This window comes from Camelus dromedarius, chromosome 2, assembly GCF_036321535.1.
Source record: "Camelus dromedarius isolate mCamDro1 chromosome 2, mCamDro1.pat, whole genome shotgun sequence".
In the NCBI taxonomy this organism is placed as follows: domain Eukaryota; kingdom Metazoa; phylum Chordata; class Mammalia; order Artiodactyla; family Camelidae; genus Camelus; species Camelus dromedarius.
The window spans coordinates 41,639,944-41,659,838 of NC_087437.1; the positions used below are offsets into that span (position 1 = coordinate 41,639,944).

Genomic DNA, 19,895 nt, shown 5'->3' on the forward strand with positions numbered 1-19,895 from the left:
GCCAAACGGTTAACTCTGCTAACTTTCTCAGCATAGCAAAGGAAAACAAGGGTTATTCCCAATGACCCTGCTTTTGGGCAGAGTGTTAATGTTAAAAATTCATGTTGAATTTAAGATATAGAGACCACCGTAATTTACACATTGTAAGCTAATTGGAATAAATAGTACAGAGTCACTGGATCAAGCTAAAAAAAGTCCTATTTCAGATAGAGAGAAAAAAAGGATATTAATTTGTGAAGAGTTTTAGGAAGAGTGAGAAAGGAATCCTCTTATCAATTATCCTCAAGTGTTTACTATGTCCTAAGCACCATTTTAGAATCCACGATGATCCTCCCTGGTATTGTATTTATGATTATCCTGAATTATCTGCATTCAAAACTTTGATTGTTTATTTAAATAACTTGTCCAAGGTCACTCCAGTTGTGTCAGTGTTGAATTTATAAAGCAGATCGGTCTGGCTCTGAAATCTCATGGACTTGGTTATAGAGGTTCATAACTATTGATTTTATTTTATGGGCTTGAATGTCGATAGGTTAATCATTCATATGAAGCTGAAGTTCCATAAGAACAATAGATATTCTCTACTTTAATCACCACCCTTTGAAGGGTTCCTACTGGCCCCACTGTCTTTACAATTATGGAAATAAATATCCCAAAGGCCTCCTAAACTTCTTCTTAGCCTTTTATTTTTATGGTTCATAATAATTTATAAGATTGCATGGAATTGCAGTCAGCCCAAAGGCTTTGAAGATTTGTTCATGCTTTTGTGAAGACCTTACCATTTCATAATGGAAAATGAACCAAATTACTTGTTCATCACCGCCTTCACTTAAGTGCATGGTTGCTTTGTGTTGACTTTTCATCCAACAATTGTACTGCTGGTTTATTCTTGAATATCAAGCTGTAAGGCCATCTACACTCCTGTGTTGTCACATCATTATTTATTAGCCCATGTTCTCTTTGACCTAAAGTAATTAATGATGGTGGGTGAGCAGCTGTCACAGTTACAGCCTATCAACCAGCAATGGGGTCAGGCCTACAGTGTTTACACTTGAGATAATGTAATTGATTTTGCTACCTCCTTACAGAATCATACTGCAAGATCATTATCTCTTTTGGTACCAAGTAGTGATGGTGCCCATGGAGCCATAACTGCAGCTGTGTTTTGTTTCTATTTGCATCTGTATCTGGGAAGTAAAAAGGATTCTTTTTCCCCCTGGTGTTAAATATTAGAGTTCAGAAATCTTTGCAGGGAACATTTAATTATCTCTAGTTATTTAGTGGTAAAAATCAGAGGATTTTAGAGCTTTCTTCTGATCTTAATTTACAACATGATTGGCAAGACCATTAAAGGGAACAGGTACTTTCCCTTCCAGATACTACATGCATAAACACTGCCTTCGCCAAAACACAAGAATAATAATATCGACTACAGCTATTACTGTTAAAGTAAATATTAACATTAGGTACTATTTGCTGAATATGTACTATATGCCAGGCACCATACAAAAAGATAAATTGCACGGTCTCATTGACTCCTCACAACAACCTTAGGAGCTGGGTCCTATTGTTACCCCCATTTTTAAGATGGGAAGTTTAGAGAGGGTAGGAAGCTTGTCCAGGGCCACATGGCTGGCAGTGATGGGGCTAGACCTAACATTGGCTGATTTGACTCCAAAATCCAGCTCCTTAACCCACGAGGGGTAGAACCATGGGTGGCAGGAGGGATGAACACCAGGACAATTTTATTCCTTTATATACTTCTAGAATAAAACAATTCAAAGAGGAACAATAACCAAAAAACCCCTCAACTTTCATTTTGTGAGGATAACTGTGATTTACTTCTTGCTTCCCTTTCTAATGTAAGTTACAAAGTTCTCCCCATATTTTTTTCAGTATGTAATGTTTGCTTGCAAAGGGAAATAAATGAAATGGGATTTCTAAACCAAAAATCACATCATAATGTATGAATGTGAAATGAATTATAATTAGATCATTTACAACCAAACAGAATCATGGGGATTTCTTATCTTCTCATTTTTCATTCTGAAGAAATTAATTGGCAAATCTATACTATATAACCTCCCAAAACGTATTATACAGCAATGATTTGTACAGAACTGATTTGATGCTCCCTGAAATGCAAAAATCATAAATGTGTTTTCAAGTACTAAACTCAATCTCTAGAGACATAGTAAGCCTTGCATAAATATTTTTTAAGTTTAGCTGTCTTTGAATAAAGTAAATGATATTATCATATTTTACATTCCAGATTACGTATTTTGAGAAAATAATATATCAAAAAAAAAAAAAAAAAAAGAAAGAAAGAAAGGAAGAAAGAAAGAAAACCGCAACTCAATGATTATTTGGATCTTTGAACTTTTTAAAGACAACATCAGTTCCACAAATATTACTGGAGGGCTGATTATGAGGCTCGGACAGATAACTAAATGTCAGTGATGCAGGAGACCAATCAGATGACCTAGGTTCATTCTTCCCTTATTATCAGTGTAACCCAGCAACTAACAGCTGCCAGGTTTCTCCTCTGTAAAATGCAAACAGGACAGACTTGCTATTACTTACAAGTTTCCAAGAGCTAGAAGTTTAATTTCCAAATACTATCCTCCTCTTGAGCTTCACATCTAATCTAGTCCTGAAACCCCCAGAGCCCAGCAATCTGCCACTTACTCATCCTTCTTTCTTGGTTTCATATCAAAGCCGCCATTTGGCCTAACACTGACTGCTTTTCTCCCTGAAGTGTTGAGACTGGAGATGATGGTGCTAAATAATCCGGACTTCCTGTGTCCACAAAACAGGAATTGGAAACTATGTTCTTTCTCTTTTTTTCCCCCTAGCTAGAAACAAAAACATATCTATAATTACACAAGAAATTTTTAGCATGAAACTCAGTTTTCATAGTTTTCCCTAAATCCTTTGACCTCCTTGCACAGCCTCTGTTCTCTGCCATAAGCTTTCTGAGTCATTTCCTTTGACATGTTCTAGGGTTAAATATTACCCTCTTTATAGTAGTATCAGCTCAGTTGTATCTTTGAATTTAAACAGATATTTCATTTCTACAGGCAAATACAAGTGTTAAGAGAAACCGATGTCTATTTCAAATATGAATGGATAAGAGTGCCAACTCTGGGCCATGCACTGCAAGCACATTACATGTATCACAATAGTCCTCACGACAATCACATTTAGTATCAAGGACATAGAGCCACAGCAGCTGACAGAGGCTGCACAGTTGTGAGTGGTGGGGCTGGTCTCGCTGCAGGGGCCATCTGGATGGCTCCCTGGCCTCCTCCGCTGGCTCAGCGGGGATCCCTGTCCCCATCACTCTTGCCAGTTCTCCCATGTAGACTTTGTTTATCATTAAAATTCTTTCCAAATAGATAAACAAGATTATACTGTACAGCACAGGGAAATATATACAAGATCTTGTGGTAGCTCACGGCGAAAAAAATGTGACAATGAATATACTTATGTTCATGTATAACTGAAAAATTGTGCTCTACACTGGAATTTGACACAACATTGTAAAATGACTGTAACTCAATAAAAAAAATTTTAAAAATTCTTTCCAGCTGTTTAAAACTCTATGATTCCTTTTTTTTTCACTTCCTTCCAAAGGAACTGGCAAACAACCTCCATTAGTGTGAGCTGAGGCAGCACAGAAAGCATTTTCAGTGATAACCCATGAATTTCACCTATGAAAAGAATGAAGCTGGCAAACACACATGTGCAAACTCCTCCAGATCTTCTCCAGTGCTCATAAGCTCTCAAATTTTGTCTTTACTGCTGGTAAACATAGCAAAGTCTCAATTTTTTATATAATCCATATAGTTACAAAAAAATGTTTATTGAGGCAGCAGAGTACCATGGCAGGTATGTGATTTTTGAGTCAAACAGCTTTCTGATTCTCCTTATGCTGAAACAATTTATTTATGGCTCTGACTTAAATTTCAGTTTCCTAATGCGTAAAGTGGATGTAATACTATTAAAGTAATGCATTTTAAGAATTAAACTATACAAAGTGAGTGGCTTAGAGCTTGAGCTATAGTAGATGCCGAAATAACGTTAGTTCCTTCTATGCCCTTAGCTATTTTAAGAGCTACAAGTCCTCTGTCCAAAGTCCACATATCAATATCAGAACTCTGTTCCCTCTTGAGGATAGGAATGAGCAGCCAGAGTTGTATTCTGGTGGTGGTCTGACTGTTTCCCACTATAGAGAACACTGTCACAAGTGTCTGCAAACAAAATGGATTAAGCTAATGAAGGTGCCTATTTCCCACTACAAACATGGAACTGCTGAATAAATTGTAATCATTTTTAGAAAATACTCAGTCAAGGATAAAAACAGAGGCAGCGGCAACAAACACAACAATGAAGGAAAGCTTTCAGTTCTAAAAGTAAAGAAACAAATTAAAATTACATGGGTACACTGGAAGTGAAGCTGAAGGGACCCAAAGGGTTTTGATTATGGATAAAGGGTCTGTGATTATTTTCTGTCCCCATGTGACTGTTAGAAGACATGATCCCAGGACTGTGGGAGGCAGGGGCCTAGATGTAAGACTCCTACGAAAACAGAGAGCCTCAAAGAACTGCACTATCTGTTTAAAAGAGACTAGAAGTATGCCCAGTAGCTCTGGAAAGAAATTGCATGAAATTGTGGAAACTACAAAATTAGAAACTTTATATACAAATTATCCAGGATGACAACGTCCAGCTTTCAGTAATGGAGGTCTAGCTCCCATTCGGTCAGCTATCTCACAGAAGATGACTATGAATTCTGGACAAAGTATAAAAAGTAACTGACTGAAGAATAACCAAAAGTAAGCAGAAACTGGAAAGAAATCAATATTTGGAAGAAAGGAATGGAGCTGTTTTTGTCCAATGGCACACCCAGTCCATGCCAAGTGGGGTAACTAAAACTCAGACAGAAAATCCATAATTGTACTGACCTAAAGAACCAGGAAAGAGGTCTAATAGCAATTACAACAGCTTAAAAATAAATGACAAACCTAGACTTGGAGAAGACATACATAGAATATGTAAAGAACTCCTATATAAACAGAAAAAGAAGATCCAAAATCCAATAGAAAATATGCCTGGGGTAAAAAAATATATAGATATAGATATATATGCAATTTACAAAAGATGAAATTTGAATTTCCAGTAAACCTTTAATATTCTCAACCTTTCCAGTAATCAGGAACATAATATTAAAACAACAATAAGATACTTTTTCAAATCCATTGGATTAGTAAAATTTTTGCAAGCCTGAAATTAAAATGTACTGGTGAGGTAATACCAATACTTCTCGTTCACTGCTTGGTAGAAGTGTGGATTGAAATTACCTTTTGGAAAGCAACTCTTGGGCATGTATCTGGAGGGAACTCTAATTTGAAAAGATACATGCACCCCACTGTTCAAAGCAGCACTATTCACTAGCAGCCAAGACACAGAAACAACCTAAATGTCCATCAACAGATGACTGGATAAAGAAACTGTGATATAGTTTTACAATGGAATACTACTCAGCCATAAAAAAGAAAAAATAATGCCATTTGCAGCAACAAGGAATGACCTGGAGATTGTCATTCCAAGTAAAGTAAGCCAGAAAGAGAAAGAAAAATACCATGTATCACTCCTATGTGGAATCAAAAAAAAAAAAAAAAGACACAAATGAACTTATTTACAAAACAGAAAACAGACTCACGGACATAAAAAACAGACTTTTGGTTACCAGGGGGAAAAGGGGTGGGAAGGGATAAACTGGAAGCTTCAGATTTGCAAATACTAACTACTACATATAAACTAGATAAACAACAAGTTTCTACTGTATAGCACAGGGAACTATATTCAATATCTTGTAGTAATTTATAATGAAAAAGAATATAAAAAGGAATATATGTATGTATATGTATGCCTAAAACATTATACTGTACACTAGAAATAGATACAATATTGTTAACTGACTATACTTCAATAAAAAATAATTTAAAAATATATGTAAGTACAAATAATAATTATTAAAATTGTAACTCACATATAGTCTTTTCCTCATTTTAACACATTCTCCTAGACTTGATCTCACATGAGCTTCAGCATACCCTAGAAAGGAGGTATTCCTGTCATCTCCACAGCAGAGGTGAGTAAACGGAGGCTCCAAGAGAACGAGGCCCAGGGCCCGGCCATGCGGCTGTGCTGTGCAGTGGGCCGGGGCTCAAACATGAGTCCCAGGGAAATGGCAGAGAATAGATATTTCAGACTGAAAACGGATATGGAGGAGACTTCCTATTAGGGAAATGTGGCCCAGCTAACACCTGGATTCTAGCTGACAGGCAGCTTAGTGGTGTCGTGTGACTGCCTGAAGAGTCCCGAGTTTGAATCTTCATTCCACCACTTATTAGCTGTGTAAACTGACAGGAGTAACTTATCCTTTCTGTGCTTCAATTTCCCAACCCATAAAATGGGGAGAGTGGTAATGTCTACTTCATTGAACCGCTGTGAGGGTTAAATCAGTCAACATAGAAAATGCTAAAAACATGTGACAATGAATATATATATGTTCATGTATAACTGAAAAATTGTGCTCTACACTGGAATTTGACACAACATTGTAAAATGATTATAAATCAATAAAAAATGTTAAAAAAAAAAGAAAATGCTAAAAATAACAATCTGGGCTAAAGTCGTGCTATGCACATGTTAGCTGCTGTTTATTATAAACTGGCCTTCTTAGTTTTTTAAAGTAAAACAAGATGAATAATGAAGTCAAGGAGTTCCTCAAGACTCCAAGAAATAATACTGAGTCCATTGCCTTATTTAAATTCTACTGGTAGTAGCAGTTTTCAATAAGCCATTTGGAAAAAGAGTATTTTCAGATTTCTTCAGCAGAATATGTAAAATCTCCCTCTGTTCCAACAGACAACTTTCCTAGATTTGTTCCTTTTACACTTCTTGATTTAAGAGCCATATGTTTCTTCCTAAACCTAATCCTAACAAATATTATGCTACTCACAGAAGTATGTATATTATAAACTTACCATTCCTTATTACATAGTTTCACTCACAAAGCATCTATAGGAAATTCTTAGCAACCTTGTAATATATCACAGTACTACAGAAAATGACAGCCAATCATCTGCATGTTATTTCAAGATTTCACACTCATTAGTTCACCCGTTTAACACCATGACCAATAGTCACTCCTACATAGGTATGCGTCTGGAAAGGATACCTGTGAAGATGCTGTTCCTTGACTCAAAAACATACAAAGTTGGGCCCCTCAAGTCTCCTCACCCCCTGTCACCTACACAGACACAAGCCACAGTTCAAGCTCACTATTATAAGCATTCAAGGCACTTTCTGATCTGGCCTCAAAATGCCTTTACAGCCCAGCCTTCTACTCCATCCAGCTCCATTCATTCACTCCTGTCTGGTCAGACAGGTCCTAGGGATTAAGCCTTCATCTAATCAGTCCTCTGGACCCAACTGCAGATTTACAGGAAACGCAGAGGGCAGAGGGAAACGCTAAGCTGTACCATGAGGATGCAATCAGCAAAGCCAGATTGCGGGCTACTCTGCAAGTCAAAGAGCCGGGGTTCTTCAACAGAAAACTTACAAGGAAGAGGATACAAGAGATACTGCAGGTTAAAAGTGGCTCAAAATTCATATCAAATAGGAAAATGATAAAGCAGTTATGATTAAACTTGACTGTCTAGGGATGACGCTCAGGTGATGAAACAATGAAGAAACACAAGGGTAGTGATTGCTTTGGAGATCAGGGGGTTGGCACTGAGATGGGGCATCTGGAACTGGCTTCTGGCGTGCCTGGCACAGGTCTGTTTGTTGACTTGAGTAGTGGTCACAAGGGTGTTTGAGTTATAATCATGCACTAAGCTATACCTTTGGCCTTGGTCCTTCCCCCACCCATGCATCTTCTTCTGTCATTTAAATACTCCCCTCCTCCACTCCTCTGCCTGATGAGACCTTCCACACTGCATTTTACTAAAAGCCTCTTGGCTCTCCCCACCCATCCTTGGAAGATAGAGGTAGCAACTCCCTTGACTAAGTTTCCTACCACTGGGTTTCTCAGTCTTTGATGACCCTTGCATCTCAGAGGTTTAAGGCATGCCTTATCTCTTCTGTGATATTGTAAATGCTCGGGGACAGGAAGCTGTGTCATCCCCACAGATGTATGTAGGAAGCACTCACAACTTTTTGCTGAGTAAAAAGTGCTAATCAATTGAAAGTTAGGTGAGAGCTTTGAATCCACTTGGTATATCCTGTCACAAGATCCCCATCTTCAGCCTCCAATCTATCCTTACTCACTCTTTTGGCTTATCTGCAGCCAATATACAGACCCTGAGTGCCCACCTGGGTTAAGAACATGGGCTCTTAATCCTGGCTCTGCCACTTAGTTGTCTTGTAACTAGTAATCTCTTGCTTTACTTCTATTACTTCTCTCTGAGCCTCAGTTTTCTCAGCTGTAAAACAGAGCTAATCTTACCTAATAGGATGGTAGAATATTGCATATAAGGTAGTTAACCCAGTACCTGACACAAAGTAACAACTTACTACATAGTCAATATTATAAATATTACTGTTACTATTAGTGTCATTAATAGGAAAGGTATGTTAATCATTAAGTACTGATAGTGTGGCCAAGTGAAGTAAAAACATGAAACCTAGGGACAGACATGTTTACTCAAACTCAAACTGTGAGAATTAGAAGACTCAGTGTATTTATCATTCCTTTGGTCTCCATATTACAAATCCAGGATTTTTTTTCCTGAAGCGAGGTTACCTGATTGCATCACTTTCGCTCTTACTGAATTGTGAGCTCCTTGGGAGCCCAGAATGACAATGTACTGAACTTGTGTCCAGTCTCTCCCGTCACAGCCCCATGGCTAGCCTCTCTATGTGACCACAGCCCTCATGCCCCTCTGGGCCTGGATTCGGCCCCCTAATTCTGACCTCTGCACTTTGGGGGCTTTTAAGCTCCTTGCCATCTCTGAAAGGAATCAAGTCTGGTCTGTCTCATTTCTTTAGCATCTGATGACAAGAAATGAATTAAAAGAAGAAAGTGAATTGCACCATCAATGGGCACTAATTTACTCTGAGTGTGTGTGTGTGTGTGTGTGTGTGTGTGTGTGTGTGTGTGTGTGTGTGTGTGTGTCTGAGCAAAAACAGAAGCTAACGCAACCCAATTCAATAACCCTGTATGACGCATGTACTTGTTGGCAGACACTGGGTAAGAATTGAGGATACAATCTTTAGTCTGATGAATCCAGGTCAGTGACATCCAGTACACATGAGGATCTAGGTAATCATTTGGTTCCACCTCCTTCCATGCACTGAGAAGACAGAGCCCAGGGTCACACAGAGAGAGCAGAGTGAAATTGGAACTCAGGCCTCTTTCACGTCCTGCGTGCTCCCACAAGTCTGTTTCAGGGGCAGAGTCTTTCCAGGTAATGTAGCTCTGAACCACGACAAAATGTGTAAGGAGTACGACCGGACGGGCTGGCTAAACCGCTAGTGTCTCAGCGGCAGGCGGATCCTGATCAGTAGGTGTGGACTGGCTGCCAGCCTCGCTGGGAAAGAGCTGGTTTAATCCTCACTCAAGACACTGCTGCTCCCATGAGTGTCACTAAGAAACAGAGCTAGTCTACTGACACCTGACTCTGTGACATCCCTGAGGGCCAGAAGCACATGGATAGCCTCAGCGTTAACAAGAAATAGCAGACTGAAAGACAGACAGGCTGCCAGAGTTTGGTGAACTAGAGAGAGGCAGTGTGTGCCAGCCAGACTGGCCACCTGGCTTTCTAGGCATGCTCTGTGCGGGTTTCTCAGGCAGCTGGGGATGATGTGACTCATTAGCGGGTACTTACTGAGCAGCCAGTGTGCTGAGCCCCATGCCAGGCGCTGGGGACACAAAATGATCTCACATAATTTACCTGACTGTGAAAAGAGGGGAGGAGCACTCTCATTACTCCTGCCTCACCCTGTGTATTTTGCCTCCTCCCCCAACAAAAGCCCAGAAGAGCGACCCTCGTCCCAATTCTCCTCCCACCCACCTGTTCTTCTTTCCAACGCTCCATTAATCAAGCCCCTTATTAACCTCCCTTGCTCCCATGGGTTTTTCCTGTTACCACTTAAAACAGTCTCAAGCATCTCAATTACATGTATGTTCCCCTCAACTTCTCACTTCTCTCTTGCTGTGACTAGTCAAGCTTTTGAAGGATTTATGTTTCCCCACTCAGCTGGACGGAACCAGATGTGCTCCATGCTCTCCAAATGCTCAGCCTTCCAACAGGCAGCTCCCTCAGTGGCTTTGCCTTCCTCCAATTTCCTTCTTTGCTTGATTAACTCCTGTCATTCATTCTGAACTGCCCCCTGGTGCCACCTCCTCCGGGAAGCCTCCCCTGACTTCACAGGCTGATTTATATGCCTTTTCTCGGTGCTTCTACAGCATCTAGGTGAGTCCACTGACAACATTCTTTCCCACTTGACCCCTGCCTCCTCTAGAAGACTCTCAGTTCTCTGAAGAGAGAGGCCATCTCAAGATTCTCACTTCCTAGTGTCTACTGGGCTCTCAGTAACTGTTTGTGGACCAAACGAGGAATGAATAATATGAATAACATTCAGAATAGCTCTTTGTACGGGCAAAACAGAGAACAACACGTGCAGATTACAAAGCATTTTTCACACATACATCTTATTTGACTTTCCTAACCCTTCAGGGCAAATGGTATTATTTTTAACCCTCTTTTCAGCTGAAGAAGAAATGATCCAAAATGATTAAGAGGTCTGATCATTAAGTGAGGGTCATACTGTGTAAGTGGTAGGTCTGAGAGTCAAATTATGACGCCTGAACTTCTATTCTCCACTTTCTCCCTTCCCTATGAGCAACCATCTTCATATTCAGATTCTTGTACACAAGACTGTAAACTTTCCACATCGAAACCCGATTTCTGAAAACGAGCGTGCTTGCCTTGTGCCTAACCAAACTACTTACTAGAAGGAGCAGGAATGAATTCTGCTTAATTTTAGCCGAAGAAGTAAATCTAGAAAAGGAAATAAAACAGCCAGAGTAACAGAGATAACACTTCCATCTCCCTTCGGTGGGAGTGAATGAACATAAATGATTTAAGCATCATATCCTTTCACCAAACCTCAAAACATCTCAGATTTAGGGCTCGTGATGAAATGGCTAGAGATCTGCCCTGTGATACACTCTTTGTCATAGTCAGGAAATCCTCATTCTATCTGGTGGAACAGCAGGGAAGGCAACTTTTATCCAAGAATATCCTTGATACTTAGCAATACTCCCACAAGCTGTTAACACTCCCTCTGCCCCTTCGAGGCCTCACAGCCTTGTTCATGCAGCCGAGAGCACAAGATCCATCACTTTGACTCCTCTCTCACTGGAAACCTCTGCTCACTTGTCCCACTGTCCTGTTATGGTCTTCTGGAAAAACCTAACCCAGGCCAATCCAACTATCTGCCTCCTTGGCCCCTACCCCAGGGTTTCTAAACATGGGTGCAGAAAAAGCATCCAACTGCATGGACTGGTGTCTATGGAACCCAACCTCAGCCAGGCATACCCTGTGCTATCTCTCTCACCCCCTTCTCAAGGTCAACTTCTTAAGAAAGTTGTCTACGTGCTCCTCATATTTCATCACTCTTCCCTCAGTCTTCAACCCACTGTAACTGGCTCCCACCTCCACACTCAACCGGCTTTCACCGAAGTTTATAACCACCTGCATATTGTGCAATCCAAAGGGCTCCTCCCCTTCTTATCTCACTTAACCCTTCTGTTGCTTAACCCTTGACTCCCTTCTTCATCAGAGTCTCTTCTCTTGGCTTTGACATTCCCATGTTCTTCTAGCTTTCCTCCTCTCTCTCTGGCCACTGAGATGGAATTTTTTTGAGGCTGTTCTGCTCAGCTCTTACATGCTAGTATTCTTCAGGGTCCTAGGATCTTTCTTTCCCACTCTACCACCTCTCACACCTCTCAGGGTGATCTCATTCATTCTGATGGTTACAGGACAGGTTGATGTTTCCCTTCCTGGGTGTTTCTATGGTTCCCAGGTGATACCGCTGTTGGGTACATTCCTTTCCACTTGCCCTCTGTCTCCCCTGGAGGACTGGGGCCATCTCTGTATTCCCAGTCACCACTCCCGGTAACTGTTTCCAGCCTTGTTCTACTTCCTAAACTTCAGATCTATATACCCAACCACCTATGAATTTCCCCACTGGGTGAACTTAATATGCTTAAAATAGACTTTACCATCTTCCAAATCCCCAAACATTTCCCATTCCTAAGTTTCTATCCTGAATGAATTGAGAACATCACCTACCCAGCTGCATGAACTGCATCCTGGAACTCAGCCTCAGCAATTCTTTTCCCTGACTCTCTATATCCAATCAATCAGTAAATCCTGCCAAAGTCTAAATATCTTGATAACTATGGCAGGTTTGCGGAAATGGGGGGGGGGGGAAGGTGCAGTGTAGCTGGGCATAGAGTTAAGGACAGGTGATACTAAGGCATTAATCTCGAATTCCCCACCCATCGTCCCTCACTCCCCACTCTTGATGCTGGAGCCCTGGAGCTACAAAGCATTCTATAACAATAATTTGGGGCTGCCAAAAATAGGATTTTGTAGGATAAGTAACATTACTTTCATTTTTTTAATTACAGCTAACCAACAATGGTTTCACAAATAAAAAAAGAAACTGGGCTTAAGTCACTGGCTCTGCTCTCCTTACAGAGTTACTGCAGGGAACAATGATTTCCAGATGAGTCCCAGGTGTGGAAAGTGATGCCTTCGTGGAACCATCAGTCTTCAGTTCTGCCACCACATTTGAGAAACAATGCAATATTTAAGGTAAACAAGCTAAACTGGACGTGTGTGGAGGGTGAGGGCTGAAGGAAGGGAGGACAGAAGGAGTGATGAGAAACAGGCCAGGCCTAATGACACGCGGGCATAGCTGACAGATTATCAACTCATCACTAAAACAGCACTAATACAAAGTTAACAAAAAGCCACAAAGTAAGCAGGAAGTGCCTTAAGTTGGCAGTTTCTAAGAGTTCCTTGTCAGGGTCCCTATATCTTCCCCCAAACTATAAGCAGTAACCAATATCATTAGAGGAATGGTAATATGGAAGGGGTTGGGCATACACAGTAGAAAGAGAAAAGAAAAATGTACTGGCAAAAATCTACAAAGACAGACAACTCTGAATATACTAAAAACTTTTGAATTGCACACTTTAAATGGGTGAAATTTACAGTTTATGAATTATATCCCAATGAAGCTATTTATTAAAAAATCTGCCAAGACATACGAATAATAAGCAGAGTTGTACAGATCAATCAACATAAACAATACTCAGAGAGTAGCAGGTAATCTTCCTTGATCCTATAGAGGAATAACCAGCAGCAAAAATCATTTTTATATTTCTTATAACGAAAATAGACAAACTGCTACTTATAACCAAAAGACAAGGGGAAAAGGCATTGTCAAAACATTTACAGAAAGCAATCTGTCAACGCCCACACTGGCTATTGCTTTAATTCCACTTTTCACTATTGGAAGACTCTGCTTACTGAGGTTACTATGTTTTCACAAACACAACAGTCACATTGGGGAGTTTCTGTCAAACTAGTATCTTTTTAAGAAATTACGAAAGTATATATCACAAAAAGAACTATTACGGGCTCAGAAAAAGCATGTAAATCTCAATGGCTAGAGAAACAATCAGATGAAGAAAAGGCAAATTCTGAGTCAGTGATCATTTCCTTTTCAAGACAGGGTTCGAAAGAAGGTACAAAAGATAGATGACAGGTAGAAACACTCAGCTCCTCATAGGCACACATGTGTTTGTGCCTGGTACTCGTTGGAAAGGAGGCAGGGTACAAGTTTTTCTTAGACTCTATTTGAAAAGCAAGTTAGTTCATGTAAAGACAGAGTTCTTTTTAAATCACTTTAAAAGGTAGATGCCAAAGTAGAAGGCAGGTGTATGCTCAGAATATGATCCACTGGAATGGAAATTAACTATGCCTATCCTTTGATCTTATGCAGTTTCAGCTGACCAAGCAAAACAGTTCAGCCGATACAAAGCAAAACAGAAACCTATCCTTCAATTTCTATCCTCGGAGTTACCTCGCTCAAACCCAAGGAACCAAACGTAACTCACTTTCGGTTTTAAGTTAGAACATGTTGAATCCACAGTGACTCAGCAGATGGGTTTCACTTAATTAAAGTCGTCTGAAACCAAGTTTTCTTTACTGTGACTTTCCAACAGAAGAAACAGCCAAGGACAGAATTAGGCAGGAAGAGCACTGGTCTCGGAGTCAAAATTTTAGATGTAATCTCGACTCCAAGGACTCCCAGGTAAACCAATTCAATCTCTTTTGAAATTATAGTTTCCTTTGAATTTTTACATGCCTGCATGCCAAGCACACAGTAGGTGTTCAATAAATGCTTTCTGAATTATTACTACTAATAGCTAACATTTACCAAGCACTTAGTAAGTCCTTTATATGCATTATATCATGTAATACTTATGATAACCCTACAAAGTAGGTTTTCGTATTATCTGCACGTCACAAATTCAGAAACTGAGGTTTAGAGAGATTAGTAATGTGCCCATGTGACTCAACTGCTGAGTAGCAGAGAGGACGGCATGGCCCAAGGTTCTTAATCAAAGTGAACTTGAGCCTGCTGCCCCTCTGAGCACAACGGGCCACCGGCCAAAATAATCAGTCCTCAATGAACATATGAGGCTCCTCCAACTTAACATTGGTTTTATTGCTTGCTTTTTCCCACCACCTGTCTTCCTGGGAGCACTGGCAATAAAAACCTTGGGATCCTTGTTATTCAAAATGTGGTCCAGGGACCTGGAACATAGATAGGCATCACCTTGAAACTTGGAAATGTAGACTCTTGGTCATAGTCCAGAAACAGAATCTGCACTTTAACGAGATACCCAGGTGATTCATAGGGACCTCAGTTGGAAAGGCACTGGTTTAGACTAGCTCCAAAATGACGCTCTTTACGACAGGAGGAAAGAAGGTCTGAGAAGGAACACACAACAGAAATGTTATAGTCGGTGAGAACAAAGCCAGCTTGCTACGGCTGTGTCAGGACTGCAATTCACCTACATAACAACACACAAATATTTATTAAGAACCTTTAAAGCCCAGGGAATTGATGATAGAGGTAACAGCTGAATCTGCAGGGAGTGTGTCTACAGTTCCACACCCTTCTAAAATCCCCAAACCTGTGTCTTTAGAACCATGTATCATACAGCAAATAAAAATACATTAAGTCTTTAGCAAATACTAAATCGCTCATCAGGCAAAGAGTTGAGCTGTGCTGCGGACTGATGAAACTTAAGATTCGTATGATACTACCACCTTCGTTCACAGCCTAGGAGTCACCTCTTAACAAGGGAGCTTTTTATCCTTTTGAATACTGACACATTTTTTGAGCACAATACACACGTGAGTCAACATAAATTTGAGTTTAAACTTGATTTAAATTGGAGCTATTTCAATGTGTTATGGTTTCCTTTTTAAATGACACACCTACATTTTTAGACAGAAAGTCGTCCATATTTTTAGCCAAGAAGTACAGGACAGTAACCGTCCTCTCACAAGAGATGTGAGTTATGTTGGCCTCGGAGTCAGAATCTCAAGAACCATCTGAAGGAGTTAGCTTTCCCTCACTATTTCTTACCTGTTTAAAAAGAGTTCTAAAAAGTCAATAACCCCACACATAAAAGCCATGCACATGACTAAAAGTTGTCTTAGTAGGAGATGAGGTGTAGAGCTGACTTTTTTCTTTATTCCCACTTTTAAAATAAAAAATAAAACACATTTATTTCCTAGTCACAATTCTATACTTTTCAGAGCTAAAACAATGCATTGCATGTAGGTGGAAATTCATTCTCCACTTCAGTTCTATCCTTTTGGTCATTTGAAATCTACTAGGCAGGTTCTTCTCCTTACAGCCCTCAACTGTATATTCCTGGCACTTTCCACTTCCTTCCTGCCTCCATCTAGGGAGAAGTAGAACAATGAGAATGGATTTCTTGCTAATTAATCATCCAGATATCTCCTAGAAGGGTTTGCTTTCACCACAATGGATCATAAAAAAAGAACTGCTTTTAATTTCCAACCCATTTACTACATTACAGTCATGAATCGTCCTCTGGATTCAAAGATTTTCACCAAATAGCCCAGGGTTTTACAATAAAGGAAAAGGAAGACTTGGGCATGCTCAAAGTAAGGGGCAAGCAGGAAGCCGAGCAAAGTTTAGGGCAGTTGAGGCCCCCAAGGATTCTGACTCAGAGTTGAGGCCAGAGGCCACAGAAACAGGGAGGCACATATTAACCACAAACAAGCACTGAAGGGGGAACACACAGGCCTGAGTCAGACTATGATGGGGGACTCGGGGGCCTGAGGAGTCCCAGGAGAGAATCAAATATACTGGAGTTTCTCACAATGGACCCAATGCCCAACGCTACTAATGGTCTGTATTAAAAACCAGCCACAGTTGTGCTAAATCGGCCTCAATGCTGGTGGCATTGTTAATGAAGACACCACTTCCAGACATAATTTAGCAATATGTTTGTACAGTCACAAGAGACTTATACCCTTTGATATGGTAACCATGCTCGACAAACTTGGAGAAAGGGACACCCAGAAAGTAGGTCACTGCCAGGAACAAATGCAGACGTCTGCATTTAGGTTTAAACACACTCACAAGTACAGGCTGGAATGGCCTGCATTGGCAGCTGTCTTGTGCAAAAGCCCTGGGGATTTGGGATGAACCTACCTTACTTCAGTGTGCCTTACAGGGAGCAGCAAGAACGGTGGGAGCTGCAGTCGGCAGACTTGGGCCTGAATCCGGCTCTTCCTTCTACAGCCTGTCACAAGTCCCCCAGCTCCCTTAAGCTTGGTCTCCTCACCTACAGAATGAAGATACCCCATTTCCTTGATTCTAAGATGTGCTTTCTGTCTCCCTTCCCCCAACACACAGTTTAACTTCTCTGAAACTGGCATGACTATTGTATCTCATGTTTGCATTTAATGGGCTGGCATTTTCCTTCCTCTGTTTCTCCCTGAGAAGCTGAAATTTAATTGATGGTGTATCTTGTCATTAACAGTGTCTTAGAATCAAGGAAATACAGTAGTAGTGCTGGCCTCAGGATTGCTGTGAGGATTAAATGACATAACATATATAAGGCAATTTGGCAGATTACCTTGAAAATAGTAATGGTCTCCCTCCAAAATGACACATGTTAACATTATTTTTAAAAAGCCAATGCACTCTTAGGCTACAATTATCTGAAGAGCAGTACCCAGAGAAGCAGCCGATCACCCCGCCTGCTAGTCAGTCTACACCTGGGGGACTGTATTCAGTCTGATGACCACGGAACGACAGAGGCAAAGCATGGATACTCAGAGAATAGGGACCGGGTTGGAGAAGCCTGCAAAACACGATATTATGAGGAATAGTTAAAACAATCTGGAGTTTTTAGGCTGAACAAACATGAGAAGCATTTTAAACATATCAAGACCTGTGGATGATTCCCCTGTGGTTCTAGGGGTTGGAGCTAGAACACAGGGATGGACATTCTGGAGAGGCCCACGTCACATCGGCATAAAGGAGAACTGGGAGCTCTCAGTTCTCCTTTATGACAGAGCCCTGGGGAGCGGAAAGCTTCCTAAAACAGGATGTGCTCCATGCGCACCTGGATGGGGCCGTGTCAGCGCTCTCCTGCTTGGTGTCAGAGGCTGAACCCTGTGTCCACTTCAAATTTAGAATGCCATGCCTGACTGTCCCTCCTCCAAACTCAGACCAGGCCTCTGGGGACCACCTGGAGCAGAAGTGGCCCCGAGGCCTCCACCAGCATGGGCTCCACAGTCCAGGGAAAAGCTAGCACAAAACTGGCAACAAGTAAAGGGAGGAGGAGGACTCACTGGGTGCCCGGTATGGTAGCAGCTCACGTGGGAGGCAAAGACACAGTCTGGATGCAGAAGACTGGTAGATTCGAACTCAGCGGGCAAGAAGCAGTGCGTACTGGGACTCTAAGATAACACCGCCGGCCCTGACCTACTCCATGTAGAATGTTCTAGTTGGGCCCTAACGAATCCATTTAAGATGCAGACCAGTTTTCTGAATTACAGCAAACCCTTGGTGAGATCCACACTCTTTCCTTCAGCTGTAGGCCAGCTCCCTTCTTGCCCCAGTTACACACTTTTTTTTTTTAACCCTCTATCCATGCTTTAGTGGAAAACGTCTATCCATACCCTATGAGAAACTGCTGAGATCTCAGATTAAAAAGAAGTGTAACTTTGGACTGTATCTTCTTATCAACATGTATTTGAACACTGGGTACTAAGCTTACTGTGAACTTTGTGATTCAGCTACATTGTCAGTGTTACAATCATTTTTATCTAAATCTCTCTGAGCAAAGGTACCTTGCTTACATCAGGCAACTAGTGGATTCTTCTGCCAAGTGAAAACGAATGGCACAGTAACCGACTGAAGGACCTCACAGCCTTACTCCCCCGATGATGCTACTTTTGGCCCAAGAGAAGCCACAGGCTATGGCTTTCTGGCCATCTGCTCAGCTCTCAAAGTTTACCCACACATTTTTTGTTAAAGATATTTCTTATAAGTGATACCTCTGTAAACCCAGATGTAGTTAGGAATCCACATGACATAAGATCAAAATTCTCTCTTCCATGGTGTTGAGCAACTACCACATGTCAGGTGCAGGTATGGAGTGGAGGAGCACAAAGGTCAACAGCTCACAGTCCAGGGCTCACAGTCCAGGCCTGGAGACAGGCTTTTAGCAGCTAATTCTCAGAGCATGAAGAGAAGGGCAGTAGGAGCCCACAGCAGGAAGTGCTCAGCCTAGGGCATGGGGAAGGTTACTGCTGGGAAGGCACGCTGGAAAGGAATCTTGAAGACCAGACAGGAGCTCACTGAGCATATTCAAAAGGAAAGCATAGTCAAAGAAAAAGGAACAGCTACAGTGTGTGGGACTGTGTAACCTGAAGAATAAAAATATCCTTGCTTGTCTGAGCAAGAGAGCGAGACAGTGCTGTTATAATTGTTTTTAGATATCTGGGGGACTATCTGATTAGATATTTGCTTCTCCAGGTAAAAGGTACTATGATAATTAGAAAGGGGGCAGGTACCTACAAGAATGTACATTTCAGTTTAATACATACAAGAACATCATAAAAAAAAAAAAAGAGAGAACTAGTAACAAAGAAACTGGCTGTCTGGAGTAGACAATTTATAATTTTATAGTTTTGGAGTCAACTTGGGTTCTAATCCCAGCTTAGACATGGTAAATAGTGGCCACACATGCTGTGAGATGGGGACTCCCTGTCACACTGTGAGCTCCAGCACCACACCGAGGTGCCGTCTCTGCCAATGTCTCATGTGTGGGGTTTGAAGGTGAACTAGAGACCACCAAGGTCCCTCCTAGGCCCTAGCCTGGGGCTCTTATTTGCTTGTCTCTGCCCACTTCTGATCCGGCAATATTCCCTCAGCTCACTAGGAAAGACACTAAGGGAATGTCCATTGAAAACCTGCTATACAGATGTTAGCTCTCACTGCTGCTGTCATTGCTACTTCCTCTGATACTAACTTCCCATTCACTTCATCATCCCTGGTTGTGTTTTATTCCTGTGAGTGTGTGTGTAAGGGTATACAGATATTCCTGCAAGCCAACTCAAATCCTTAGTAGGATATAAACGAAGCCAGGAAAAATAAAATAAAATAACCTTCTACAGTTTATTATAAATGACACTCATGACAACAATAGGTCACATTCACTTAACACTCATTATGCA

General features: G+C 41.1%; 1 protein-coding gene across 8 annotated transcripts in view; it reads right to left on the reverse strand.

The window, feature by feature from the left end:
• The window catches only part of PLD1 (phospholipase D1), a 173,248-nt gene that overhangs the window by 104,041 nt on the left and 49,312 nt on the right, over window positions 1–19,895 (reverse strand). The window contains exon 1 of one of the 8 annotated variants that reach the window (XM_064492801.1): window positions 2,689–3,012. The exons of 4 other annotated variants lie outside the window; for them this stretch is intronic. In XM_064492801.1, the coding sequence (XP_064348871.1) occupies window positions 2,689–2,711 (23 nt within the window). In that variant the 5' untranslated portion in view covers window positions 2,712–3,012. Of the gene's footprint in view, window positions 1–2,688; window positions 3,023–19,895 lie in introns of those variants that run through there. 3 more of the 8 variants (XM_064492786.1, XM_064492796.1, XM_064492805.1) reach the window with 3 other exon arrangements.